Consider the following 14,856-nt stretch of genomic DNA (forward strand, 5'->3'; position numbering starts at 1 on the left):
ATCAAATTATGCACTGAAAACTCAGTTCAGTATTCAAATAATCTGTTGACATGAAGACACGTCAATCAACCTACAGCGGCTTATGTATTTTTAAAACTATCAAAATGCAACAGCTTACCGCTCCACACTACACCGACAAGTCAGAGCTTTTTTTTTCAATGTTTCAAGTTTCAAATCAAAACCGTGACAACCTTTCACATGCATTTAGAATGAACAGAGCCTGCCACAATGTTATTTTTCACCCTTTACAAACACAAGAGGGAGAAAAGAAGAAAAAAATAGTGCCTTAGAAATGTCTTGCTTGTTTTTCAGGTAGAAACCATGGCTTCTGGCTTGGCTCAAGTCTGCCACCCTTCATTTGCTTTGGCTGAGCTGAAATGGCTTTTCTTTGGGGGATAGATAAATCACCACACTTCTCCAGGTGTGCACAGCAACAGTCGCCATTTGGATCAGCGCTATAGAGAAGTTAAGACACGAGGAGAGCTCTGCTACAGCGTGACAGTGTTTGTGACAGCTTGTCTCAACAGTTCTCCATTATGCGAAAGCTGTGTTCCTGATCAAAAGTAAAACACATGACATGACTGACGGCGATCAATATAAAAAATAAAAAATAAAAAATACTTCAGATGTGCTTAATGCTTTTTGCCACCTGATTTCACCTTTGTGCTGACTTCTGAATTTTGCCACTACAAACGTTGCTGTGGAAATGTACTCCATCCTATTCCTTTTATGTTCATACAGTCAAGGTGATGGCTTGTATTTAATTAGCTTTCAGATTAATTCAAGCCAAATTGATCATGTCTGCCGGAATCTACAGAATCAAGTGGGAGAGAACCACATAACTGAGAAAAGTAAAGTTTATTTGAACGCCTAAATGAGGAGAGAGAGGGAGGGGGAAATGCAGCACTCTGGGTTGACAGATGGTATGACACATTTAATTCTCAAGTGGAAGGACTTCAAGTGGAAAAAAAGGACTAAGAAATGAGGTCCAGATATTCTCTTGTGTCTGTAAGACATGAGTCGAACACAGTTCACGGATTGGAAAGTCAAAAGTCAACACTTGCAGCGCCCATTTTGTTATGCTTGATTTGTGCAATTTAGATCCTTATTACGCTCACTGTGACAAAATTGACAATAAAATTAATAACTAATGACTCTACAGTAAAGTAATCAGGAACACATTAGTGAAACTTGTCATGATTGCTTGGCTTATTTCTTATAAACAGTTGATGACAGTGATGAGGTTTCTGTAGGAGTCACAATATCCTATTATTAACTACTTTTATTATCCTTGAGCAACTGTTTGTTTCAGTATTTGTTTCTACTGGGAAATGAAAGGTTATATATTTTCTATTATAGTTTGACAAACTATGTGTTTTTTTTATTTTTTTATTACAGTTCAGCCAATCATATATTCTAAACAACTCAATGAAAGAAATGGATCCCGAAAAAAAAAATGGTTCCAGTTAGTCTTTGTTTTTGCCATTTAAATCATTCAAAAAAAATGGTTAAATGGTTTAATAAATTAAATTTATCTTTTATTATAGCATAAAATCCTTGAAAAGTGTCAAGGATGTTTAAGGTTGTTTAAAGAACAATCAATGCTACTGTAATTAAAGAGATAGTTCACCCAAAACTTAAAATGTCATCATCTACTCCATTCACTTGTTCAGTTGCGAAAATCAGATGGAGGGCAGGAGGTGATTTTTCTGCATAGAATTTGCTATCAGAACATCAAAATGTTTCTGTTTTATGTTGTTTACAATTGTTTAAATCGGCCAAAATAAGAAACGACGAACAGCTTGTATAGACTTCCAAAATGTTTTGCTCATAAAGGGGGGAAATTCAAGAAATTGACTTAATAACTAAAGAAAAGGTGGCATGTAATAAACATTTATTCAATATATCCATGTGTAAAAACATTTTTTGAATGCAATAACTTCTTTGACAGAACCAATAATGATTACAGTTTATAAATATGTTAAATAAAAATCAGATACAAACACCATCACACTTATACAAAATCCAGAATACAAATAACGTATCCTGCCATGTAATCGCAGAATTTAATCCTTTTCTTGTTTTGCAATATTCCAAGTCTTTACTGGCGTTTTGGCTGAATAAACAACCGTAACATAAACATTGAGATGCGCAGCAGAGATGAATCTTTGTTGATAGTAAATTCATTGACATAACAAACAAAAAAAAAAAGAAATGCAACTCTTGCAACAAATTAAGACGGTTATTATTGTGGAGTACCTTTTTTCCTTACAAGAAGAAATAAATATAATGTAAACTGTGCATCCACGCTATTGCATCCGTGATGTCTTGAGGATATCCGCAATGGGAAAAAATCTATAGTAATGATAGTAAAGATGTTTTTGAACCACAAAGTAAAGTGAATAATGTGCACAACTTTTTGTTAATAAATGCTACCGGTAGCATAGTAAACTGATAAACTGTAATAAATAGTGTCAGTGTAAACTGTGGTGCGTAATGGTGTATAATTATAAAAACTAAAGTCTACTGAATAATTTGTTTAATACTACAGTTGTGACGTACCACAGCAACAATATAAATAATACTTTCAAGTAATTATCTATGCTACCAAACACTAGTATTAATACATGTAACGTAAAGCTTATACCATATCTACTATACCGTCTCGATGAGATGTATATATATTTGAGTTTAGTAGAAAACTCGGCCCTCTTCATGACATAAGTATATCATACCCAACATATGTGGATTTTTTCTATTCATATCTCCTTTCAAATATGGTATAAATAGCAAAAGTAAAAACTTTCTCTGTGTCTTACATTCAGTTTTTTACTTCCTGCCCTCCATCTGAATTTTGCGCGTCACCAGAACCACGTGATTGAAAAATGCTGGTTAAACCTAGTATGTCCACCCTATAGAGAAGTTGATGGGTCCCATCAACCAGCATTCTTAAAACAGAAAAAAAATCTTAGTATAAAGAAACTTATTCATAACCTTTATTTAACCAGGTAAGTTAATTGAAAATCGGTTCTCATTTACAATGACGACCTGGCCAAGAGGCAACATAAACAGCAGATACAAAGCAGCAGAGGCACAATACAATAATTTTACAGATGCAGATATTAAAATATAAAACTAAGGAAAAACAAGCAAAGGGATCTTGTATTAGTAACTCAATTGAATGTTTCAAGGATGATACTGGAATAAAAGTGTTAAGCTTTAAGGTCTGCTGCAGATGATTCCAAGCATCAACAGCAAAAAAGTGTAGTAGTGTCCAAATGAAGTGCGGACCCTGGGTATGCATAGTTTAATAAAACAACTAAGATGAATACTACAATTATTAGGTTTTAAAATCACATGAGAATGAATAAATGATGAGGTAATTTTCATTTTTTGGGTGAACTATCCTTTTAAGATCCTTAGCATATCAAATATTCTTAAAATTGAATTGATTCAACATGATTAATACTTTCATTTTCACGTCATCATTCCCAGAATATTATTTATTAACATTAACTGTTTATTTTATGTAATAACTCTAAACAGTTGCAACTCCTTTGTTAATAATATTTTAGCTATGCATAACATAATTTAAAACAAGAACACATTTAAAATGTTAATATCAGCTTTACAATACTGGTGCTAGAAGTAATATTCAACATCCCATGTTATTAAAGATATTGGTAGCAACTTTTTGCATGTGTTTACGCTCATGCATAATGATTAACCTTCTTTTTTAGAAGTTCAAAACACCTTCACAGCAAAATACTGATAACGAGCATCCAGTTGAGATGTATATGTAAATGTGTGCTGTGTGCTATCTTCTCAATAAAATAAACACAAGAAAAATGACAGAAGAGAGAAAACAGTAAGAAAGCAGCAAAGTAAGTTTTTTTGCACAAACTCTTCAATTCACTGGCTTCATGTTGATAGATATGTAACATATGTTTTATAACATGTGTTTGAGATTATAATTACAGTGCTCAGCATATATAAGTACACTCCTCACAAATATATCATTTAAATTCATATTTTAATAGGAAGTCATACAATATTAAATTTGTGCATATACATTAGATTAGTCACTACTGAAGCCAAATCTGAAGCTTATCTAACAAAATAGCTTATGATAAAGGTTCAAAAACTAATACAGCCAAATTTATATGTTATAGAAAAATATTAAATACAAATTTAAAAATGAGGAAAAACTAACAGAGAAGAAAAACTATTTAATTTTTTTTTTTTTAATTTTGTAGGTTGTATTTTATTTTATTTTTTTGCAATATTTAGCTTGAATTTAATTGTATTATTTTTATTGTATTTCTGAATATGTTTGGTGACTAAAATATTATTTTAATAAATATATCTTTAACAAATTTTGTTCAAATGCACCAAAATACATTGCCTATAATCACTGAGAAATGGATAAAAAATATTCATTTTTTAAATGGGGTTTACTCAATCATGCTGAACACTGTGCATGAATCAGGCTACATAAAATGGTAGTATGAATTATCAATCAATCAATCAATCAATCAATCAATCAATCAACAAACCAATCAATCAAATTCATTTATAAAGCAAAATACAAACAGAAGTTGACCAGTATGACAAATCGACAAATCGACAAATCATGCTAAAGACATAAATATAGATATAAATGAGCAAAGTGCAGAACAACATTGATGAATGAATATTTCTTATAGTTTATAAACAGTTATGAGCTTTAGAAAAGTTAAGCTTGGTTTTTAAATTCAGATTCTGAGAGACTAAGTGAATGGAGACTGTATGACTATTTCATAATAGGCCCTTTTCTCATTTCCAGAAGTCGTCATAGTAATAGTAAATAGTAAAACTTGAAGCGCATTGAATGGGAGAATACAACAAAATATACAAAATTCAAAAAAAGGAAAAAAAAAATGTTTGAGACTGATGAGAGGAGAGAATAATGTCAAATGTACTGTCCTGTCTCATAGATGCTACATTAGAAATGCCTCACACAGGGGGTAATTATTTTTTTGTAGTTTAAAGATGATATACTACATACATAAATACATAGAAATCTTCATACGATTAAAAAATAAATATAAATACTAAAAACCTCCAAGGATTTAAGATGCTGATAAACGCGTCATAACAGGCTTGTGAAAAGGGTCCATTTAGGCCCGGCATTCAAAAAACACGATCCACTCTTAACTTCAATCTAGATCTTGTGACCATAAAAACTCTTTGCAATCTCGGCGGTCTAACAGTTGTACTGTAATCGGGTTTAAAAGACCACAGAGATACCGTATTAGTTCCTCTCAGAGCTTTAAAAACAAACAATAACATTTTAAACTCAATTCTGAACCAAAATGGCAACCACTGAAGAGATTAACACGGGCGAGATATGATCTAATTAACAGTTTATCTATGCATCATGCATTTACATAATTCAGCACTATCAACACACGTACCAATCCTTCACATAAAAATAATCCTACAGGCTCTCATAGACAACAAAATCAACTTTTTACAAAGTAAAATAACTTTTGCAAGATGCTGGCCACACAATACAATAAAAATGGATATAATAAATACACTTACAATTAGCTTCTTTGTTAAAATTGGGTTCTACTCTATATTTACAGTACTCTTTCAGTTACAGTAATGAAGTGTCAGTCTATCTATCAATGTCTATTATTCTATTTATTCATCCATCTCTACATGCATGCAGTTCAGATAAATAAATGCTATGTATGTACAGTTTATTAACACAAAAAGGGTCATTCTGCACATGAATGTCTCTTCATTTAAAATAGGTTTATTCATGCGACTAACTCCTCTTTAAGGATCTTGACAGACCGACGGACTGTTGCAGTCTTCAGCAATGTTGCTGTGCAGCTTTGTTCCAGACAGAATGACATTGTTTTGGACGGAGGTTCTGGAGCCAAGCGTCAAAGGACACGCGCACAGGGCACTGTCTTCGGCCACACAAAACGTCCCCTGCTGCGTCTGGTACCACGCGAACGCGAAAACGGAGGAGGCAGAGGCTACTTTACCCCGATTCCCGCAGCAGGGACAACGATTGCCTGTTTACCCCCTAATGTACATAACTTCACGGAATATCCATTAGAGAGACAATGATGTTACTGTAAGTGCATGTGGGCGTCCACGAGTGACTATGTGTGCATGTGTGTGTCGGAGTCAGGAGTGTATTATGTGTGCGTGCGTGCCCGTGTGTGTGAGTCAGAGAGAATGGGGGAATGAGAAGGCAGAGATGTTCAAGATGGGAGACTGACTGAAAGAGGGGGAATGGAAAATTCTGTCAAACTTAAATTTGATTTGTTGATGAACTACTTCTCTAAATAGGCCACCAAAGCTGATTGCACAGACCAGACTGCATGCTGATTGCATTAGCAGACAGATCGCATCTCACCACGGATTCCCAAAACAACTCCGGCAGAAAAAAAAGCAGCGCAAACAGCAGTCAGATTAAATCATAATATTTACACTCCAATAAAATTAAGGACGAGCACTTAAAAGTATCTCTGGGTAAACAAACGCTGGATTTCTTAATAAATTGCACATTTGAAGCACATGGTTGAATGCACAAATTAAACCCACATGTTTGTAAAGATGCTCCAAAAAGCGCGTAACATGAAAAAGCAAGCAGCATGAAACTGTATGCACACACTTGTCATGATGTAAATAAAATGATCGTTGACTTACTTCAAGACAGCACTGTCTCCCTGTCTGACAGTGATGTTGTCCTTTAAATAAGAGTCTCCGCTTCTCGCTGGCACTCCTGCGGGCACAAGGAACAGCAGTCTTAGAGCCACAACAACCAGGCATTTCCACTGCAGCTCAAAATAACCAGTTATGCCCATTTTGTTCCGTGAGGAAACTCAGAAACTTCCGTCCGCAAAGATCAACCGTTTTACTGAAGGAGCGTGTATGTGATTCCCCTCGGAACGCAGCGTTCACTTCGTATTCCGTCTTTAAAATATCTCCAAAACTATTAGTTTTACTCGGTGTGGCTGAGAGGAAATCCGCTTCAAATGCTCGAGAATATTCCTTGAAAGTTTTCGTTTTGAAACGTATATTCGGTCGTTTATCAGACACACTGTGGTGCTGTAGCGCGTCTTCAGAGGCAGCACATATGTTGCTCGCGCGCTCAGAGAGATGCGCGCGCTCTTAAAGATGCTTCAGCCTCGTTCTGAGCCTCGTCGTTTTCAATACTCTTTAATAAGACCCGCACAAATTCTGCCAGAGGATGTTCAGTGCAGTAACGAGCCGGTTGCGTGCGGGGAAAGAGGCAGTAATACTCCTGGAAACAGAGAGAACGCGGTCGGTGGTGCTCTCGCGCTCGGATAGGTGAGGAAACTGACTCCCCATCAGTTCGCGTGTCTCCCTAACTAGAGCTGAACTCGGGGTGAACGCATGCGGAGAAGACAGGCACTGCAAGTGCTCAGGTCAACACGGAGAATGAGGAAAATATTTGCTCCAAACAAATTCAAATATATTCCTCCTTTATGATGGACAACTGCACTCTTTTCTTTTCTTTTTTCCCTTTTCTTTTCAGTCAATGAAGCGATCATCAAACCCATCTGTGTGTATATATATATATATATATATATATATATATATATATATATATATATATATATATATATATATATATATATATATATACACCTATCCTAAATATTTTAATGTGCTATAGTCCTCTATTGTCATACACTCAAGAAATATGTTTGCTGCTAGTTTAAATATGTTAAAAAGAGCTGAAACACAATTATTTGGCTTTTTTGGAGAGGACAGCCAAATAGGTTTATGTTCAATCAACTTAAAATCGTCAAAATAACATTAACATTTGCAGTAGAAAATATACTGTATTCTGAAGTGAGTGGGGTGGGACTGAGAGACATGAGAACGGCGCAAGGCCAGTCACGTGAGTGATAACAAGCAGCACCTGTTTGCGCACCCGTCTCGAGTCTTAAAGATAAAGTCGATAAAGTCAAGATAATAAAAGGAGAGCCGGCATTGTAAGATGAGAGAGTCAATTTATTTAAAATCAATTTATGTTTTGCTTTTAGTTTGGCGGTAGTCTCCATGAGGAGCTGCCGGCTGTTTGCTTTGTTTATTTTTCATAATAAAAAAAATATTAAAAAGTTTGTTGGTTCTCTGCCTCCTCCTCCTCCTCGATGACCAGAGGGCCATCATCATCGTCACATATACATTATTATCTTTGCTTCGATCATTAGCTCTTGATGTATCTATTGTTTAATTGCCACATGATGTTCTAGTTTTTCATAAAGATGGATAATTTTCTTGAGACTGGTCGAGCTGAAGTTCCTATTAAAGGTCAAACATGACTAGAAAGGTTAAAACAACTGCTAATTTCCAGAGAAGAATTCCTGAAGATGAACAACTGCCCAGTTAAATCCTTTTTGCTTGGTAGGGAAATCTTTCACTTTAGCGTATTTAAGTTGTATTTATTGTCTTTTCAAGAACTGAAAGTATTGTCAGCAGCTAGGTAAGCATGTTGTTATATTCCACATATGCAAATATATTTATATTTACACACTCAAGCATAGTATATATGTATTTTCACAAGCAAAAAATAATAGGCTTACCTACTGCAGCTCTTGACAAAAGAGTGAGGTCTTGCAAAGCTAAACAGTCAGTCTATGCAAGAATCTTGCACAGACACATCATTTCACCTAATAAACATCAGTGTATATACTCAGGAGTCACATGCATACATTTTGTTTTGCCTTTCTGATGCTACAATTGCTAGTAGCCTTTGACTTGCATTGTATAAATCACCAAACACCACAGTTTCAACAAAAAAAAATTAAAAAGTCAATAATCAAAATAATGTCAAATGCATCTATAGTCAAAGGGTCAGTAAATGTGCAGTGCATTTTCATTTTGTGTGAACTGTTCCTTTAAGGAGCATTTCCTTAGATTCAATCATTTTTAGCACATTAGTAATCCATACAACATTAATCAAAGATTGCAATCATATTTTAATCTTCAACTACGCAATTAAACCTGTGGAAAACACATTTTCACCAACATTCATTCATTAAAGTGATCACATTTAGCCCTATTTGCATATTTCCATAATACTTCATTCATAAGAGATTACAGTGGATGGTATCCAAATATGTTATGTGATATGCAGTTTATCCTGGATTATCATTCTCATGTTCAAATACACCAGTGTTAAAACATCCTAAAATACTCTCAAATTTTTACAGAAAGAAAGAATTGGGAAGGCGTTAAGGAGATTGTTGCAATAAGATGATGATGAACAAGTGGATGTATGGCATGAGATAACATTTAATAAAAAATATATAAATGTAAGATATACTGTATATATATATATATATATATATATATATATATATATATATATATATATGTATCTTCCTCTTGCGCTACCTGCTACTCGAGGAGTTCATTGGATTCAACAGCTTTTTAATTAAAAAACTCGTCTGACCTCAGCAAATTGCAGATCGGTTTAGCTAATTAGTAGTATGAATGCAGGCCTCATTGAAACGGACACCCTTGATTTGATAATTCTTGGAGAAGGAGAACACAACATAAGTCTACTGATCCTTAACAACTTAACTGACTGATTTAGCAAACAAGTCGGAAATCCAGAAATCTGATCATTCACATTGTAGACACAATGAGCCAATTATCATTATTTGTATAAATGTTTTTTTGCATTTCTGTGTTTACAGAAGAAGCTCAGTTGTCTTCTATCCTATTGGTCTATAGCTATGCTTCCATCCACCTACTGTATTTTTATGATGATATGATAAAACATGGGCATTAACTAACATGGAAACACCTTTCAGAGCCCCTAGTTTTTCACGATTCTTTTTGAGATTTCTTGTGATAAAAATGACTGATTTTGAGGTGGTAATTCCCAGAAATTTGCAGACAATTTTGCGATTAAAAAAACATTAACTACTATGTTAGCTGTGCAACCTGACACAATGACACAAATCATAAAAATAAAACATCTTTATTTTGGTCTCTTGTCAAGACAAGATCTAAAACGGTAGGGATTAATTCAAAGGAAGGTTGCATAACTCTTATTTTTATCCACAGTCTTGCTTTCTCTCAGATTTCACTCTCTGGAGCATCTGACATCAAGCACCTCACTCAGGACATGCGTTAGGGCTTCCCCTACCGTATTACACTTAAAACACGGATTGTGGTAAAACTTGTCAATGGTAGGAAATCGTTTTCTCTTGTTAACTGCAGGGAAAGAGTTTTTACGTTTTTTATGAATTTACGATTCTACGCACACCATAATAGTAGACATATATGTAAAGCAAAATTAATGTCCTTCAATTCAGTCACGTCCAGCTGCCGTCATCCTTGAACCAATCTCCATCATTGTAAACTGATGTTAGATGTTTGCTCCAACTTTTGCAGTCTGATGCACGTCAAACACACCAAACACCCACTCAGCGCCATAGGATGCCTAATCCAATCTTTGCATTGACTTCACATGTAAATCCCTTGCACTTCATCTGCATCTGCTTACTGCACAGGCTGCAAAACAATTCCCCCACTCTCATGTAATGTTTGGAATGTACGGGCGCAAGTAAGACGTGATATTTGGTCTAAAAGTCATGTAAAACAATTAACTGCCAACCGAAATAAAAATCATTTAATTATATGGTTTGGATTTGGATGTTTTATACGATTATTTACATTTCTGCGATTATTTTTCGGTAAGTTAATAACTTTGCAGGATCACAAAATTGTGCGACAGAATCTGGAAAAATAGAAGGTCTGACAGATTCTGAATAAATTCCAGCATGCACATAAAATTGAATTGGAAAGTTCTCACTCAATTGAATAGGCCTTATCAGTGGTTATCAGTTGATGACATGGGACAGTAGGGGCCTACTGGTAGGCTCAGAAGGCTGTTATCATCCATCCACATGGTTAATGAGCTATAGATCACATATGGCTGGGGCCGGAAGACAACAAGAATTATTTATATTATATATTAAATTTCCCAATAATTGTATTTTACTAACATCTCCTACCACAACCCTAAACCCAACAGTCACAGCAATGTAAAAACAGATCTGGATCTGGAGTTTTCTCTATTAGTGTAGCTGATAAACCACGTTGATTGACGATAACAGCGTTTTGTGCCTACCAGTAGGCGCAGAAGGCCCCCACTGGCCCATATCTATCAGTTGATAATGCCCATTCAATCGAGTGATAACATTCAAAGCGGGTGCACATTGCACAATATCATTCTAAAATCCCTTAACCTAGTCTGTCATCAAAAAGGTTTGGTATAATTACCTCCAGAATGCATTTGTCGTAAAAAAAAAAAAAAAAAAAGTAATTTATCATATAAGATAAAAGGCCCACAGTGGCTTCTCCTACCCCAGCAAATAAATGTTTTCTTTGAAATATTTGCCACCAGTTTATCAAGAAGTGAGATCAGATTCATGCAATATTCCAGTTTTGATCTTAAAGGTGCAGCAGTGATCTGCCGAAGTGCTAACCGATCAGTATAATATCTTTGAAATACAGTCCCTCCCCTGCCATCCAAAAGCCACGCCTCCTGAAACACAAACATGTGCACCTTAAAGATCACAGCAGACAACCCACTAGATCATGCCATTTGCGCCAGTTCAAAAACCTTGTAGTACTTTAAAATAAAACAATTCCGAATGAAAAACTGTATTATATCTACCACGTTTTCAGTTGTGTCGCAAGAAATACTTCATATATCATGCATGCAAGGATTGCAGGGCTCACACTCTCACATGCTTTGTCCTAAAGTGACGACAGTATACTTAGTGGTTGGCTGGCTGCATGCAGGAATTACACTTATTACTAAGCCATACTTGCATGCTATTTCAGATCGTACATTCAGAGTAGCATGGTAAAAAATATAGGGAGCATGTCACAGGTTGTCATTGTTCAAAAAAGGACCAAAGCAAATATAAAACTTCACCTCAGTAGAGCAGGCTAGATGGAAGAGCGCTGTTTACTAATGTTTTGTTGTTAAAGTAAATAAAAATCTACATTATCAATGCTGTAAAAGGTCCCTTATGAAACTGAAAATAAGCACATCAATTTTTTCACCGGAAGATTTCAGTGGCTGAACGACACTTCCGTGCATATAACCCATTCATAATACAACACTAAGTGAAGTTTCATAAACTAATTTAGAGAGGAGCACATTATAGGATTGAGCACTACTGGCTGCTCATCTGTAATCAGTAATAATCCAATCAGAGTGATCCTAGTTTACTATTAATGGATCATTTTCTCCCTACTGCTCTATCTTTGTTTTGGAAGAATGCCCCCTTCCACCCCATCTCCTACTTTTCCTCCCTTTTCTAAAGGGGTAGCTCTCGAAACCTACCTGATCTCGGATCTTCTGATATGCTTATTGACCGGGCGGGAGCCCTGGGCTCAAATATCTCCAAGCTCAGGGTTCTCTCCTGGGACAGCATGTCAAACCTGCTATAAATGCTAAGCATATCCAAGCGAAATCAGCTTTGTTTGACTAAAATAGTTTAAAACATAACATTACCTGTCTAAAAGAAGTACTTCAGCCATGATGTCATCCTTCCTTCAGCAAGCAAAAGTCACTTATTCAGTATTTTAATAAGTTTTGTTTCAGCAATTGTTTTTACCATGGCTGTCTCATGCGCACATAAATGCGTAGCGCACATGATCGAGCAAATGGTGGATCAACGTAAAACAGAGGTGCACAGTTCTATAAATCTACATTTGCTGACAGACAGTTTGGGCTACTTATCAGAGTTATAGGAGCAAAATTTATTTGGATGAACATTTTTTAGTTTTATGCCTTACCCAGAATACAAATATTCATATAAATACATTTAGATCATTTACTATAATCATTACTATTGGAATGTGAAGAGACTTTCAATGTGAAGAGAGATAAAAAGTTTTTTTTTTTCTATTTAAATGCAAAACTAAAAGAAAAAACACAATTTAAATATGAATATTGAACCCTGTAGGTTATACCAAATGGTTCAATATTATATTAAGTATTGTGGCATCCATAATGAAAACATAACTAATGTGAACAGATATAAGAGTCTCATTTTGCTTTCAATTAGTCATGATGAGTTTGCAAGTACTAAATATTGTGACTGTATCATAACATTTAAAACAGTTAGCATTTCAATTCAGGCCAGTTAATGATCTTGCACGCATATTTAGTGTTAAAAAAAAGGTCAGCAGGTAAATGTCTGCTCATCAAGATGCACGAATGTGAGTATTTTTAAAACACACAGAGCGGTTCATTTCGCTCAACGAACCCCGCTAACACAAACAGACATAAAGATCACCGTGAAGAAATGCAAGCAGAAAGAACCCACAGAAAGAAACAAATACATGTGAATGCACTGTCGTCTTGCAGAGACAGATAAGGCCTGAAACGGGTCATGTAGGCTGTTGTGATATAACTACAGTCACTTTTGATTATCTCCTGTCTGCCTCGGCCTGCAGTTCTGTTAGTTGCAGAGGCCGCAATTATGTAGAATTACCTATCTGTCTCTATTTATCCAACTCTCCATCTGCCAATCCAAATTACTGACAGTTTCCATGCCAAACTGACCACAAACTCTTTAAAGCAACGCGGCACCATTTGACCTAGAAAATTGTTTGTTAATGGTAAATATATAGTCGCAGATGTGTTCACGGTCATTTTAGATTTTACTTTGCAATATTTTAGGGTCATAATAATACATTTTATATTGTTTCCTATTGGCTCATGTTTACACTGTGTTGTAATGTAACAATGTAATGTATTGATATAGCACTTTACAAAAATCCTCCACTCCACACCAATACCAGAGTGTAGCATCCACTTGGCTGATGCGAAGACAAACACAGGACAACGGCGCCAGTGCGATCACCACACACAAGCTACTGATGGAGTGCAGAGACAGTGAAAGAGCCAATTCGGTGGATGGGGATGACTGGGAGGCCATGATAGCTAGAAGTGCCATAGCAATTTTATTTTTGAATGACCACAAAGAGTCAGGACCTTGGTTTAATGTCTCATCCGAAAGACAGCGCTCACTGACATTATACCCTTCACTACACTGGGGCATTAGCACTCACACAGACCATAGATGAACACAGCTTGCTGGCCACACTTAACACCACGTCTAACAGCAACCTAGTTTTCCCGTGTGGTCTCCCATCCAGGTACTAATCAGAGTAAGCCCTGCTCAGCTTCAATTACAAATCAACTTGATAAACAAAGCAAGTTACAACCAATCTTGCGATTGCATCTCATAAAAACGAAGTTAAACGGTAGTAGAATTATTCCAACTACACTGAGAAAGAAAGAAGCGCAAAGTGGAAACAAAAGAGAATAAAAGAGATGAAATTGTAAAGTACAGACACTTAAATGTTAGATTAGTGTACTGTAAAACACCCCAACAATCTTGTTTATTCATTTCTATGAAATTTTGGAGGAAAGAACAATTTTAAATTGAAATTTTAATAGTCATTTTGCATTATAGTTTTAAATATGAATCACTTTTTTTCTAAATTAACACTATGGATTATTCATTTTATAATATTTACATGTGGTTTCTAGTTATAACTTGCAGTAGATGTAATATATACTTTTGTAGTGACTCTTAAAATACCAATTAAGTATTAGTAATGCTGCACCCGCTTCAAAGTATTCCTTCCACCGCACAACATCCCGAGTTGAGGTCAACAGCTCCCCACTTCCGCTGTAAACAGCATCGATGTGGAGATGCTTTCCCCTCCTGAGGCGCCGGACAGTTTGCCAGAATCTCTTTGGGGCCGGCCGATAGTCTT

The 14,856-nt window shown here is 35.6% G+C and overlaps 2 protein-coding genes across 7 annotated transcripts in view; one reads left to right on the plus strand and one right to left on the minus strand.

Moving 5' to 3' along the window:
- The window catches only part of opcml (opioid binding protein/cell adhesion molecule-like), a 375,490-nt gene that overhangs the window by 160,618 nt on the left and 200,016 nt on the right, over positions 1–14,856 (minus strand). For 5 of the 6 annotated variants that reach the window (XM_087269341.1, XM_087269342.1, XM_087269338.1 and 2 more), the window contains one exon: positions 6,712–6,787. Coding sequence is in view for 3 of the 6 variants with exons in the window: in XM_087269338.1 (XP_087125464.1) it covers positions 6,712–6,787 (76 nt within the window). In the remaining 3 variants the exon portion in view is untranslated. 6 annotated transcript variants of the gene reach the window in all.
- LOC147842129 (uncharacterized) overlaps positions 1–14,856 on the plus strand; it is a 183,112-nt gene that overhangs the window by 20,691 nt on the left and 147,565 nt on the right. The window lies entirely within an intron of this gene.

The sequence above is a fragment of the Danio rerio genome, chromosome 10, assembly GCF_052040795.2.
Source record: "Danio rerio strain M-AB ecotype USA chromosome 10, GRCz13ab, whole genome shotgun sequence".
Taxonomy (NCBI): domain Eukaryota; kingdom Metazoa; phylum Chordata; class Actinopteri; order Cypriniformes; family Danionidae; genus Danio; species Danio rerio.